Source organism: Capsella rubella, unplaced genomic scaffold (genome assembly GCF_000375325.1).
Source record: "Capsella rubella cultivar Monte Gargano unplaced genomic scaffold, Caprub1_0 scaffold_8, whole genome shotgun sequence".
NCBI lineage: Eukaryota > Viridiplantae > Streptophyta > Magnoliopsida > Brassicales > Brassicaceae > Capsella > Capsella rubella.
In genome coordinates this window covers 6,796,092-6,809,715 of record NW_006238916.1, presented here as the reverse complement: position 1 = coordinate 6,809,715, position 13,624 = coordinate 6,796,092, and the positions used below count along the sequence as shown (strand labels likewise).

At 40.5% G+C, this 13,624-nt stretch overlaps 3 protein-coding genes across 8 annotated transcripts; 2 read left to right on the top strand and 1 right to left on the bottom strand.

Annotated features, from left to right (window-relative positions):
* Positions 1-69: 69 nt before the first annotated feature.
* LOC17876572 (bifunctional fucokinase/fucose pyrophosphorylase) lies at positions 70-4,231 on the top strand. 4 transcript variants are annotated; one of them, XM_006281851.2, is made up of 7 exons: positions 70-526; positions 707-959; positions 1,143-1,507; positions 1,616-1,742; positions 1,836-2,846; positions 2,924-3,642; positions 3,722-4,231. In XM_006281851.2, the coding sequence occupies exons 1-7, from the start codon at positions 188-190 to the stop codon at positions 4,112-4,114; spliced, it is 3,207 nt and encodes a 1,068-aa protein (XP_006281913.1). In that variant the 5' UTR covers positions 70-187; the 3' UTR covers positions 4,115-4,231. The 4 variants fall into 4 exon arrangements, with proteins under 4 accessions (XP_006281913.1, XP_023636434.1, XP_023636447.1 ...); XM_023780666.1 differs by having other exon boundaries at positions 704-959; XM_023780679.1 differs by having other exon boundaries at positions 441-543.
* Positions 4,232-4,441: 210 nt separating this feature from the next.
* Positions 4,442-9,209, bottom strand: LOC17875322 (sister chromatid cohesion protein SCC4). Of its 3 annotated transcripts, XM_023780698.1 has the most exons (13): positions 9,097-9,209; positions 8,828-8,999; positions 7,759-8,350; positions 7,558-7,674; positions 6,964-7,462; positions 6,631-6,669; positions 6,408-6,529; positions 6,065-6,211; positions 5,835-5,924; positions 5,621-5,745; positions 5,196-5,401; positions 4,983-5,107; positions 4,442-4,888 (listed from the first exon to the last, which is right to left on the bottom strand). In XM_023780698.1, exons 3-13 carry the CDS (start codon positions 8,314-8,316, stop codon positions 4,694-4,696), a joined length of 2,223 nt encoding a protein of 740 aa, XP_023636466.1. In that variant the 5' UTR covers positions 8,317-8,350; positions 8,828-8,999; positions 9,097-9,209; the 3' UTR covers positions 4,442-4,693. The 3 variants fall into 3 exon arrangements, with proteins under 3 accessions (XP_023636466.1, XP_023636460.1, XP_006280081.1); XM_023780692.1 differs by having other exon boundaries at positions 8,828-9,209; XM_006280019.2 differs by having other exon boundaries at positions 7,759-8,283; positions 8,828-9,209.
* A 775-nt stretch (positions 9,210-9,984) lies between these two features.
* LOC17875846 (protein DYAD) lies at positions 9,985-13,577 on the top strand. Its single transcript, XM_006280083.2, has 9 exons — positions 9,985-10,035; positions 10,171-10,214; positions 10,548-10,629; positions 10,723-10,823; positions 10,933-11,633; positions 11,725-12,108; positions 12,202-12,322; positions 12,410-12,493; positions 12,774-13,577. Exons 3-9 carry the CDS (start codon positions 10,554-10,556, stop codon positions 13,236-13,238), a joined length of 1,932 nt encoding a protein of 643 aa, XP_006280145.2. The 5' UTR covers positions 9,985-10,035; positions 10,171-10,214; positions 10,548-10,553; the 3' UTR covers positions 13,239-13,577.
* Positions 13,578-13,624: the final 47 nt, after the last annotated feature.

The following is a 13,624-nucleotide window of genomic DNA, read 5'->3' as shown; positions in this document are numbered from 1 at the left end:
AGAGCGCAAGTTCATGTAGCGGTGCATAAATTACAAATTTTCATAATTTCTTTATAAATAAAAAATTGGTAAGCACGTGGTGTTATTATATGCACTGGTCTTTGACTTTTGACTCGATCCCATCTGTTAAAAAACTTCGTCTTCTTCCTCCAGATTTCTTTTTCTCCCATTTCTTCGCTAAACGAGAATGTCTTCTGGATTCTCGAAAACTAAGCAGAGGAAAAAAGCTGACTTAGCCACGGTTTTGCGCAAGTCATGGTACCACTTAAGGTTGTCCGTGCGCCATCCCACTAGGGTCCCGACTTGGGATGCCATCGTTCTCACGGCGGCTAGTCCTGAACAGGCGGAGTTGTACAACTGGCAGCTCCGGCGAGCGAAACGGATGGGACGAATAGCTAGCTCCACTGTTACTTTGGCCGTTCCTGATCCAGATGGCAAACGGATTGGGTCTGGTGCTGCCACTCTTAACGCCATTCATGCTCTCGCTCGCCATTATGAGAAATTAGGTTTCCATCCTCCTCCCGAGGTAAATTGTGCTGCCAGGTTAGATCCATAATTTGAGGTTTCGCATTGTGCAATAAACTCTCTCTGTGTTTTGTCATCTGGACACTTAAGTGACCTTAGATCTGTTTGTTTGCTTAAACAATATATATATAGCAAAATAGCACTATTTTGATGATTTGATGGTTTTGTTGATAATCAGCAGGTGGAAGTTGCAAATGGTACTTGTCCTACGGAGTCCCCTCCAAAGTCTTGGGTTAGATTCCTCTCTGAAAAGCATGTACTGATGCTTCATGCGGGAGGTGACTCCAAAAGGGTTCCATGGGCAAATCCTATGGGGAAAGTATTCCTCCCACTTCCGTATCTTGCTGCTGATGATCCTGATGGTCCTGTTCCTCTCCTTTTTGATCATATACTGGCAATAGCTTCATGTGCAAGACAGGCTTTCAGAGATGAAGGTGAAATTCTCCTACTTTATTGCTCTGTGCAAGTGACATATTCAAATGTTCTTGTTGTCCATTCTGCAGCTTCCTGCTTAAGCTACATAAACCGGAGAAATAGTGTGTTTTTTCGTGTGATATTTATCACCTATTTTTTTAAGGGTTGTCTGGAGGCTGATCTCAACTTTTTAACTTGTGAAGGTGGTTTATTCATTATGACTGGAGATGTCCTCCCTTGTTTTGATGCATTCAAAATGAGACTCCCTGAAGACGCAGCTTCCATTGTTACTGTGCCTATCACTCTTGATATTGCTTCCAACCATGGTGTTATTGTCACATCCAAATCTGAGTCCCGTGCCGAAGGCTGTATTGTAAGTTTAGTAAATGATCTTCTGCAGAAGCCTACAGTAGAGGAGCTTGTCAAGAAAGATGCAATCTTACATGATGGACGGACGCTTCTTGACACTGGGATAATATCTGCAAGGGGCAGAGCATGGTTGGACCTGGTCGCTCTTGGATGCTCATGCCAACCCATGATCTCAGAGCTTCTAGGAAATAAAAAAGAGGTAATTTTCTCATATTTATGCAGTTTGTTCATAAAGAATGTCCTTGTTCTTGAACATACATTGGCTTCTTACAGATATTTGGTCATGAAATCGTTTCTGACTTTGCAGATGAGTTTGTATGAAGATTTGGTGGCTGCATGGGTTCCTTCAAGGCATGATTGGTTGCGAACCAGACCTATGGGTGAACTTCTTGTCAACAGTCTGGGGAGTCAAAAGATGTATAGCTATTGCACCTGTATGTTCGGACTAATCCCAAGACTAACTAAATTAAAAATATTTCGGTTGCATATGGTCACGTTTCTAATCCCTTTCTATCATCTTGTGTTAGATGATTTGCAGTTTTTGCATTTTGGAACATCAAGTGAGATATTGGATCATTTAAGCGGAGATGCTTCAAGAATTGTAGGTCGCAGACACTTATGTTCCATTCCTGCAACTACGGTTTCAGATATTGCAGCGTCTTCTGTTATTTTGTCTAGTGAAATCTCACCTGGTGTCTCTATTGGTGAAGATTCACTTATATATGATTCAACAGTTTCTGGTGCTGTACAGATTGGCTCACAGTCCATAGTTGTTGGTATTCACATCCCAAGTGAAGATCTTGGAACTCCAGAGAGTTTCAGGTTTATGCTTCCGGATAGACATTGTCTTTGGGAGGTCCCACTGGTGGGACATAAAGAGAGAGTGATTGTGTATTGTGGTCTCCATGATAATCCAAAGAACTTGATTCATAAAGATGGTACTTTTTGCGGTACACCTTTGGAGAAGGTACTTTTTAATCTTGGCATTGAGGAAATTGATCTCTGGAACTCGTGTGCTACACAAGACAGATGTTTGTGGAATGCAAAATTGTTTCCGATTCTCACTTATAGTGAAATGCTGAAGTTGGCGTCATGGTTGATGGGTTTAGATGATAGTGGAAATAAGGAGAAGATTACCGTATGGAGAAGCTCACAACGTGTAAGCTTAGAAGAGTTGCACGGATCAATAAACTTTCCTGAGATGTGCAGTGGTTCCAGCAATCATCAAGCTGATCTTGCGGCTGGAATCGCTAAGGCATGTATGAACTATGGTATGCTAGGGCGAAATTTGTCTCAGCTGTGCCATGAGATTTTACAGAAAGAGTCATTAGGATTGGACATATGCAAGAATTTTCTGGATCAATGTCCCAAATTTCAGGAGCAAAACTCCAAAATTCTTCCAAAGAGTCGGGCATATCAGGTAGAAGTTGATCTTCTTCGAGCATGTGGGGCTGAGGCAAAAGCTATAGACTTGGAGCATAAAGTCTGGGGAGCAGTTGCAGAAGAAACTGCTTCAGCTGTGAGATATGGTTTTAAAGGTAAAATCTTGCTACTGGCGTTTCTACATTATTCTTTGACAGATAAACCTGGATTAACTCTTGTATTTGTTCTCCAGAGCATCTATTGGAATCAAGCGGCAAGCCTCATACCGAGAATCATATTTCTCATCTGGATCGAGTGTTTCAACCAAGAAGGACAAAAGTTGAACTACCAGTTCGAGTAGATTTTGTAGGAGGTTGGAGTGATACACCTCCTTGGAGTTTAGAGCGTGCAGGTTGCGTCCTGAACATGGCTATAACTTTGGAAGGTTCACTTCCAATTGGCACAATCATCGAAACAACAAATCTGGCTGGAATCTCAATCCAGGACGACGCTGGAAACGAGCTACACATTGAAGATCCAATAAGCATCAAGACACCATTTGAAATCAATGATCCATTCAGGCTTGTTAAATCTGCTCTATTGGTAACCGGCATTGTCGAAGAAAACTTTATCAAGTCCACAGGACTAGCAATAAAGACATGGGCCAATGTACCTCGTGGTAGTGGTTTAGGGACCTCTAGCATTCTAGCTGCAGCTGTTGTGAAAGGACTTCTCCAGATATCGAATGGAGATGAGAGCAGTGAAAACGTTGCGAGGCTCGTCTTGGTTCTGGAGCAACTCATGGGTACTGGAGGTGGCTGGCAAGATCAGATCGGTGGATTATACCCAGGAATCAAATTCACTTCAAGTTTTCCAGGAATTCCTTTGCGTCTTCAAGTCGTTCCTTTACTCGCCTCACCACAGCTAATCTCAGAGTTGGAGCAACGTCTCCTTGTTGTTTTCACCGGTCAAGTAAGTAACAACAAGAACTGAGAGACAAACAAAAAACATACAGTTAAAGTCTCATTCATTCCTGCCTTAATTGAAACAGGTCAGGCTTGCTCACCAGGTCCTACACAAAGTTGTAACAAGGTATCTGCAAAGAGATAATCTCTTGATTTCAAGCATTAAGCGGTTGACAGAGCTGGCAAAATCCGGGAGAGAAGCGCTAATGAACTGTGAAGTGGATGAGCTTGGCGAGATAATGTCAGAAGCTTGGAGATTGCATCAAGAGCTCGATCCGTATTGCAGCAATGAGTTTGTGGATAAGCTATTCTCGTTTTCACAGCCTTATAGCTCAGGTTTCAAGCTTGTAGGTGCAGGTGGTGGAGGATTCTCTCTTATATTGGCTAAGGACGCGGAGAAAGCTAAGGATTTAAGACAAAGATTGGAACAACATCTAGAGTTTGATGTCAAAGTTTATAACTGGAGCATCTCTATTTAACGCCAGCCTTGTAATGATATGTTTATTTTGTTTGGGAACCTTTGAAAAGATAATACATTATAAAGAAAATTATACGTGAAAGATGTTGTTTATTTGATAAAGTTGGATGCTTTTAGAGAGGAAATCGAATTTGACAGAGACACAGCAGAAGAATCCTAGGGAACAGTGAACGACGTCGTTCTCGGATACAAAATTCTTTGCTTCACCTACTTGACCAAGTCGTTATCTTCTTCTTGCTTTGGTTGGTTACTTCATAGTTCAGTGAGCAAAGATCAGACATGGACGTGTTCCTTCCTTGTAGTTGTTGGGATAGAAAAGCTACATAGCTTTGAGCAACTTTAAGATATGCAATTTGATTTATCCATTCAGATACATGTCAGACACTGAAACCCACTAAATAGCTGTTGCGTAAAATTGTTCCATATCTTACAATTTTTAACGGACCCTTAGCCAAACCTATTAGATTAGAAACACTGACTAACTTACAAGGTCCTACACCTACGACTGTTCCTTTTTTAATCAACACATCTACACAACACACACGTGATACAAAAATCGTAGGAACCCTGTCTTCATAAGTTATATCCTTCGTTTTCCCCATCTTTTTCCGGTGTCTAAACCAACCAGCCTTGAAGATGAAGGAGCAGGCGATGGACCTTCTACACCAATAGACTCTGGAATGTCCAGATTCGATTGCATTGATCGCCCAGAAGCAACTAGTGATTCCTCTTGTGCATCGTCAACCTGATGGAATTCTAGCCTAGCTTTCGCAACCTGCAAGCAGTAACAAGTATAGTGCGTTATATAAAATTTTGCTAAAGAACTTACTTATTGCAATAACACCGAGGATGTATCATTTGGTCTTCACCAATTCAATGTGATGAATGGATCCACGCGCTTCGGCAAGTTTACTCTGCAACTCATCCCATTTCTTCTTCCGGAATTCTTCATTCTCCATCTCGTTCCCTTTCTCACCCAACTGCTGATAAAGAGCTGTAATCACCAAATCAAATGTTGTGCTCAGAGCCTTGGTCATCCTTTTTTTAAAACTCAACTCTGTTTTGACAAGTTTAATAATAACCTGTGAAGATGGATAGAATCCATAGCTGAGTTGGGATATCATAGAGTTTCTTTGCAAGTGTAAGAGAGGAACGCAGGATCTCTCTGGCCTGCACGGTGTCGTGCAAGGAAAGAGCTAAATTGCCCAGGAGTGTCAAATATTGTGAAACTAGCTGCAGGTTACCCATATGATTATGTGCGATCTGTAAACCCTTGGCTAGACGGTTTCTGCATTGATATCATACACTATGTGAATATTCTTGACATAGTTCTTTCTCTTCCTATGAACACAGATAAGGCGCATAATCCTACTCTAAGATGGTTTTGTACAATCATTATCATTGGAGACAAAGATAGGTAGGGGTCTCAACAGCTGAGACAAGAACCAATGCGCACGTGTATTCGCATAGCAAACCACCTTTGACAAACTGAGAAGTGAGCACATACCTTGCTTCCTGTAGATCTTGTTGCTTCATCAAGAGGAGACCGTATGCGAAGAGAATACTAGCTTCCTCTCGAACACCGGATAGTGAATTCGTCATTCCATTGAGTGGTCCAATTAAATCAAGTGCCTAAAGAAAAATCAAAGGTTTTCAAGCAGCCTTCTTAAGCTCACGGCAATATAGTAAAGCAAGTGTAAACATCCATGAAAATGTCAAACCTTAGATGATGATTCAGCATCTCCAATAGTAAGGTAAGAAACAGCAGCAAAAGCTTGACACGACGCTTGCATTGATGTACTCCCTGTCAGCTGAAATAACATTTTATATGTGAAATCACCATGGGCAGCAAAAAGAAAAATATGTTGACCATTATCAAATCGGCACCTAAAACACCTCATTCCAAAAACTAAGCAAATATCTATCATATACATGAGGTTAGAAATTTTACCTTGGTTGCTTCAAGGCAATGGAAAGCAGCTTCATTGTAGCAACCAACGGAATGAGAGTATTGCCCCCTGAGCATCTCAATCACACACTCAGAAGCTTGCAAAATGGTTGGAAACCGAGTAAAAAAATTTTTCATCTCAACCAAGGCCTGCACAAACAAAACTTAGTAATAAATTTTCCTTTAAGAAAGCATGATGCTAGAAAAGACAGCTAATATGACCTAATGTGAGGGGAACTTGATCGAATATGCATATAGAGCTGGTTAACTCAGATAAATAACTATATCATAGTGGCGTGGTCAAGGGAGTCAGCAACAAATGTAGAAAAAAGAAACGATGATATACCTCTTCTGCTTCGACATAATCTGACCTTGTAAGTTCCAAAGCCACTCTATTCTCAAGGAACTGCATCTGTAGCATAAGAAAAATCGTAGACATCCAGATAGCTGTGCGCCGTAAATCAGTTTCTGCCGAGAGAGAGGAAACACAGAAAAAAATCAATGTAAGCTTCAACATTAGGAATTGTTGCTTCAACTAAGTGTAGGTAAAATAAAGAAGTAGATTGAACCTCTAACTTCGTCAGTAATTCCAAGCTTGATCAATTCATCTGCATAAAACATAGCAAACACACAACATGTCATGCCATGAGATATTGAGATGGAATCCCCTAATCTTCGTAGTTGTGTTTCTAAGAAACGGATGGCTAATTTTCTTACAGAAGCCACATGAACTAGGAGAATGGATCACATATTACACCGATTTAATTCTGAGGCAAAGTTTTCTGGTGATTTCAGTGCAACAAGAGAAAAGAACAAAAAGTATCTAGTGCTGATAAAATGCAATACTAGGAAGTGAACTAAGAGATAACGGGAACTTCAAGTGATAAGGAAAACAGAACAACCTTGAATGATCTGCAATCCAGACTCGATACGTTTTGAACACTCTTTAAAGAGTCCCTTTGGACGTCCAGATATGACAACCATAAGATGGACCAAAGCATAGATGGCACTTTTTGGCAGCCACTCTCCATCAATAGGAGATGGTGAAAGCAGTAGTCTCTCTGTCCATCCACGATCTGTGTTGCCAAAGTATGCAGACTCCAGAGAATTATAAGTGGTAGAAGATGGAGATAATGAGTTTACACGATCTTGAAGCTGAGATTGTCTTGCAGAGAGGGCTGATCTTTCTCTGGAGGGAAGATCGTAGCGGGAGAGACTATGATCTAATGAACTGAGCTCATCCAGAAGTTGCTGGATCTCCTGCATTTTATGAGAATGAGCATTCATGGCCTGGTCTAAGCGGTCGACATGATGCTGAGCGTTCTTATAATCACAGAGCTTGAGGCGATAGAAAACATGCAACATCTCATTGTAGAAGAACAAACCAGGGCAGCGATCAGTCTACAAATGAAACGAGAATTAGTTGATGCAGGACAAAACCTATCAAGCAGATGTGAAATGAGCAAAGAATAAAATTTGGATGTACAGTACCATACCTTGTCTGAAGAAACGGTCTGCCAGATCTCATCGCATCGCTGAACAGCCTTCTCTACTGAATAATCATCAGTCCATTGCATGATATGAACGTGAAGCATAGAAGCTGTGAAGAACATCTGGTTGCAGTACAGACTCAAATAATATTAACATCAAAGATCACCTGAACCTCAAATGCAAAAAAAAAACAAGAGACTATCTACCTGGAGCTCAGTAAAACATATCTGTGAAGCAGAGAAAAAACCAGACTCGAGAGCAGAGAGAGAAGAAGGGAAATCGCTTTCATTAATGAAAGTATTAGCGAGCTGAGAGTTGAAATTGCAAGACCAGAGGTAGGCAGAAACATCCTGAGGGACAGAAGATGCGAGTTCGAGAGCCTTGAGGAGAAGGTTACGTTGAGGAGGGAATGAGCCAAGGAGGTGATAACAGTGGCTGAGCAAGCTATAAGTCCGGAATTTGAGATCATAAGAGGAAGGAATAGACTTAAGGAGAAGAAGAGAGCGCTCGAGATGGGACTTGGCATGGTTGACATTGTGAGAGTAACGGAGTAGAAGAGCAGAGACACGTAGGCGAGACTTGACTTCAACAAGAGGAAGGAAAGAGATTTGACTCTGGCAGATTGCTTCCAAGCACTTTATGGTTTTTCCAATCTCACCAAGCTTCTGGTGGTGATCCGCTAGTCCCCAAAGCCCTTCCGCAATTGCAGCACCTTCCATAGCTTTCTGCCACTGATCGAGAGAGAAGCCAAAGATAAAACTCATTAAGAATCAATAAATCCAAAACATGCCAACAAGTCTGCAAAAAGAAAGTATCACATAACAAATTATCAGAAATCATTAGCTCTTGAAAACGTACAAAGAATTGATAAATAAAAAATGTCGGAAAAAACTGCTCTTTCTACAGAATGATATATAATTATATATAGTGAGTGACCAACACAACAAACACTTGAGATGATGAAAGAAATCACAAAGACCACAGATCAATTAAAAATTCCAACAGTCACCCAAAATCCTTTTAACACTAATTAGCACAGCTCCAAGCACAATAGAGCCAAAGTGCAAATGTTCACACTGTTTCTGCGATTGAAACCCAAACAGAAGAATTAGCTCCCATGTCATCTACTTTGAGGAGATAAAATTTTCTACTTTGCTGGAACAATAGGTATGCACAAAAAAGACCCAATCCTGCAGCTAAAGCTATTAAATTGTGCATCATAACTCAAACTGATCCCAACCTAAAACCCTTTCGAGAGCCTTAGAAAACACATACCACGTTCTCGGTGACCTAGGCCGTGAATTGGGTCGGAAGTTAACCAGTGTGGCTCGTCGAAATCTCGGGTTCGACCAATTTTGCTATCGGAATCTTAGGCTCGTCGACGTTTTTGGTTGACCAGTGTATTTGTTTGACTTCAGATCGGGAAAGTACAAAGCCTATGCACTTTCTGCAATCGAAAACACGGCAAAAATAAGTACTTTGGTTGCTGCGTGACTTGAGCTCTTTGGTCCGGAGGAGACGGTGGAAGACGACCAAGCACTGACCTTTTGTTTATCTCGGCGATCGAAAAAGTCACACTCTCTTTCCTCATCAGACTGAAGGTATCCAGACCCGTTTCTATTGATTCATCTCCGAAACGGATCCCCAGAATTTTCTCAGTATAGATTTGGCCCATTAAGGCCTGTTTACGATTGTTTTCTTTTAGTTAGCATCTTGCGTTATACTTTATTTTTCTTAAAATTATTTTTAGCCAATAAAAGTATACAAACCTTAAAAGTGTACATGTTAATAATGTAAATTGAGATTTGTTGGCTCCCTTAATTGTCACAATTTACAGACAATGGTTAATCTAGAAAAGTGTTTTCACAATACAAATGTATAGAACATAATAATGGAGTATATGATAAACGAATCAAATGTAAATAAAAAGAACATAAATTAACAATTTTTCATTTAACCAAATGTTGTTAACTAAATAATTCGATTTTCCTCACGTGCGTAATCGGTCCCCACTCTAGTAACAGTAGCTTAATGATGCCTTCACCGCGCGTGTCAATAAAAATATAATCCGCTACACTCGATTCTATTATCCTTCATGTCTTACCACCGTCTAAATACTCTTTAAGTTTTAAAACTAACCACGTGGCGTAAATCCATCGGTGTCACTGGGCGTGTGCTTCTTTGTAGAGGATTCCGTACAAACACACACAGTTATGAGGCAGTTTGAGGGCAAATCTGTCAATTTCTGCCAACTTGCTGCGAAAGGAAAAATATCCTCACGTGACATTGCCACACGCACATGAGAACTTGAGTCACTCGACTCACATCTCTCTCTCTCTCACTTGAGTCATTTCATTAATATATAAAGACACCAACAGATTCAGTAAATGCGACATTTTCAAAAAACTTTTTCTTTTTTCTCTGCTCCTTCCTCCTCCGTTACTCTCTCTCTCTCTCTGCAGATACAAGAAAAATCTCTTCTGGTTAGAAAATAATAACAATTCTTCAGATATTTTCTGGGTTTTTGTGTTTATATTTCCGATTCTCTCTTTTCATATACTAATTTCTAAGGTTTTTTTTTCATCTTCACTGATTCAAATTTTTTTTTTTTTTTGAAGATCGACGAGAGTGGAGAGGATCATCGAGAGCAAAAATCAAGAGTGTAAGATCTCTCTCTCTTTCTCTGTGATTTTTTCTCTTTTTTTTTTTTTTTGGCTCTGTAATGAATGGCTCGTCGCAGTCTCTATCACTCTCTCCTCATGACGGGAGAAAAAAATATAATCATCACGTCTTGATTCTGTTGTTGCCTTTGTGTCTCCCACGCGCGTGTCAGAAAGCGCGTCTGTTTTCTTGTTAATACTCGCAGAGTCGGCTTCTTTTCAAATATATTTCTCACAATTCTTAACATTTCCCATTTTTTTGATTCACCAGAGATCACAAGAAAATAAAGTGAACTCACCTCTCTGAGTTATATACTTCTTTTCTTCTTCTACAGGTAACGATGTTCGTGAAACGGAATCCGATTAGAGAAACCACCGCCGGGAATAACACTCCGCCGTCGTCACCGTCTGTGAATGGTAAAACAGTACACTCAAGCTTTCGTTGTCTCCATTTTTGTTGATTTTCTCCGGTTTCTTCATCCTCTGATTCCTGTTTTTTTCTTCTTCTAGTTGCAGTCGCGCATATAAGAGTTGGGTCGTATTACGAAATCGATTCTTCGATTCTTCCTCAGAGATCGCCGGAGAATCTTAAATCGATTAGAGTCGTCATGGTATTTTATGGATTCTCTCTGTTTTTAGCTGTTTCGCCATTAGAGCCGGATCTCGTTTTTTTTTTGTTCGTTAAGGTTTTTGAGTGATTTTGGCGGATTCTGGTTTCAGGTGAGCAAAATCACGGCGAGCGACGTGTCTCTCCGATACCCAAGCATGTACTCACTCCGATCGCATTTCGATCGCAGCAGGATTAACCGGAATAAGCCGTTGAAGAAGAGGAGCGGTGGTGGTGGTCTTATCCCTTTGCTCGACGAGAGCCATGTGATGAGTTCGGAGCTTGCTGGGGATTTGCTTTACAGAAGAATCGCACCTCATGAGGTTTCTATGAATAGAAATTCGTGGAGTTTCTGGGTTTCTTCTGCTTCTTCTCGCAGGAACAAGAGGATTTCTCAACCGGCGTACAATACTAGGCTCTGTCGCGCGGCTTCACCGGCGGGGAAGTGTTGGTCTGAGCTGAGATCTGGAGGGATGATTAAGTGGGGGAGGAGATTGCGTGTGCAGTACAAGAGTCGGCATATTGATGCTAAGAAGAATACGGAAGGTGAGGAGGGTTCTAAGGTGAAGGAGGAAGGGGCTTGCAAAGAAGAGACTGATGAAGAAGATGATGACGATGATGGGAATGAAGCCGAAGGGGCTAAACAGATTGCAAAGGAAATAACTGGTGGAAATCGTAAGAGAAAGCTGACTGAGTCAAGCACTGAGAGACTTGCTCAGAGGGCTAAGGTTTATGATCAGAAGAAGGAAAATCAAATTGTGGTCTATAAGAGGAGAGCAGAGAAGAAATTCATTGACAGATGGTCTGTTGATAGGTAAAGTGAATATTTAACGGATTTGATGATCTCTGAAATTGGATTTGCCTTGGTTCATCTGATTGATTGTGGTTATTTTTGGAATATGAAGGTACAAACTAGCTGAGAGGAACATGTTAAAAGTGATGAAGGAGAAGAATGCAGTGTTTGGCAACTCCATACTCAGGTCAGAGTTAAGGTCAGAAGCAAGGAAGCTGATAGGTGACACAGGTCTTTTAGATCATATGCTCAAGCATATGGCAGGTAAGGTGGCTCCTGGAGGTCAAGATAGGTTTATGAGAAAGCACAATGCAGATGGGGCAATGGAGTATTGGTTGGAGAGTTCTGATTTGAATCACATAAGGAAAGAAGCAGGAGTTGAAGATCCTTACTGGACGCCTCCACCTGGTTGGAAGCTTGGTGACAACCCTACTCAAGATCCTGTCTGCGCCGGAGAAATCCGTGAGATCAGAGAAGAATTAGGTAGCCTGAAAAGGTAGAAGACTAACTTATTGAATTGGTTATATGGTCATCTCTTTTGTTCTCTTATAGCAATTGTGTAAATCATGTTTGTCTTGGTCTTGAGAAGAGCATTGGAGAAACTGGCGTCAAAGAAGGAAGAGGATCAAGAGCTTGCTATCGTGACTACACCTAATTCTTGTGTTACTAGTCAGAATGTGGACCATGATAATCTAATGACTCCAGCAAAGGTAAGAACTTGAAATAGTAACAGATCTCTGTATCTTGTGATACTGTTTTATGGTATTTTTTCTAACATCTTTGTTGCTTTATCTCAGGAAATATACGCTGATCTGCTGAAGAGGAAATACAAAATTGAGGACCAGCTAGTGATAATTGGAGAAACCTTGCGTGAAATGGAGGTATACATATCCCAAATTGAGTTTCTAAACACTCAACACTCTTCTTACTAGTTCTAGCTGAACCATTACTTAAAATGTAAAAATCTTATAATTTTGCTATGATTTAGTAACTATCAAGTAGTTTGACTAGGAAACTCCTTTGGAGAAACGCAATGAGTGCCACGTAAAATGGGTCCATTTAGCATATGTGATCAAAATATTCATCTGTCTCAGTGAGATGCCACTTTGCTGGTAATGAATGATGTAACATTTGTGTTTTCATGAATGAAAAATATTGCAGGAAGACATGGGATGGCTTAAGAAAACAGTGGACGAGAATTTTCCTAGAAAGCCAGACTCATCAGAGACACCTTTGCTACTAGAAGATTCGCCACCAATGGAGTCACTCGAAGGAGAAGTAAAGGAGATGAACAAGGGAAACCAAATCACACAGTCACCTCGATGCAGAGAAAAAAGCAAGAAGCACGATCAACAAGAACGATCACCACTGTCACTTATAAGCAACAGTAGTGGTTTCAGAATCTGTAAGCCAGTGGGGATTTTCGCATGGCCCAAGTTGCCTGCTCTTGCTTCTGCTGCTACTACTGACACAGTGTTGTCAAACAGTAACGCAACGCTTGCTTCTTCACCAAGTTACACAACTCTTTGTCCAGTCAGGCCACTAGCAGCTAAGCGCCCTCTCGGCTTTCCTTTTCCTTTCACCGTAACTCCCGAAGAAGCTCCCAGAAGTCTCTTCAACATTTGAAGCTGTAACAAGAAACTGATGCATCAGTAAGCTGATGTGATTACAAGCTAGCAGGTAATTACAAAGTATCACTTATTAAAATATAAAGAAACCTATTCTTATGGGAATAATTTGGCAAAATTTTGAAATTCTTCATCTTTAATTTAGGGATTTAATGTCTCTGATTATTAAGTATATAACATATATATATATAGAGATAGCCAGAGAGAAATGATTTGAATAGAGAGAGGCTTATCATATCATTTACTAGGAATATATTATTTGAAAGACTACTGGGATATCATAGTCTGTATTACAGATAACGGTTTCTATTTAAATGATACATTTATACTTATTTGATTCAAGTTTTTGGCGCTTTTGATTGATTCCTTTGTTTCTCTACTTTG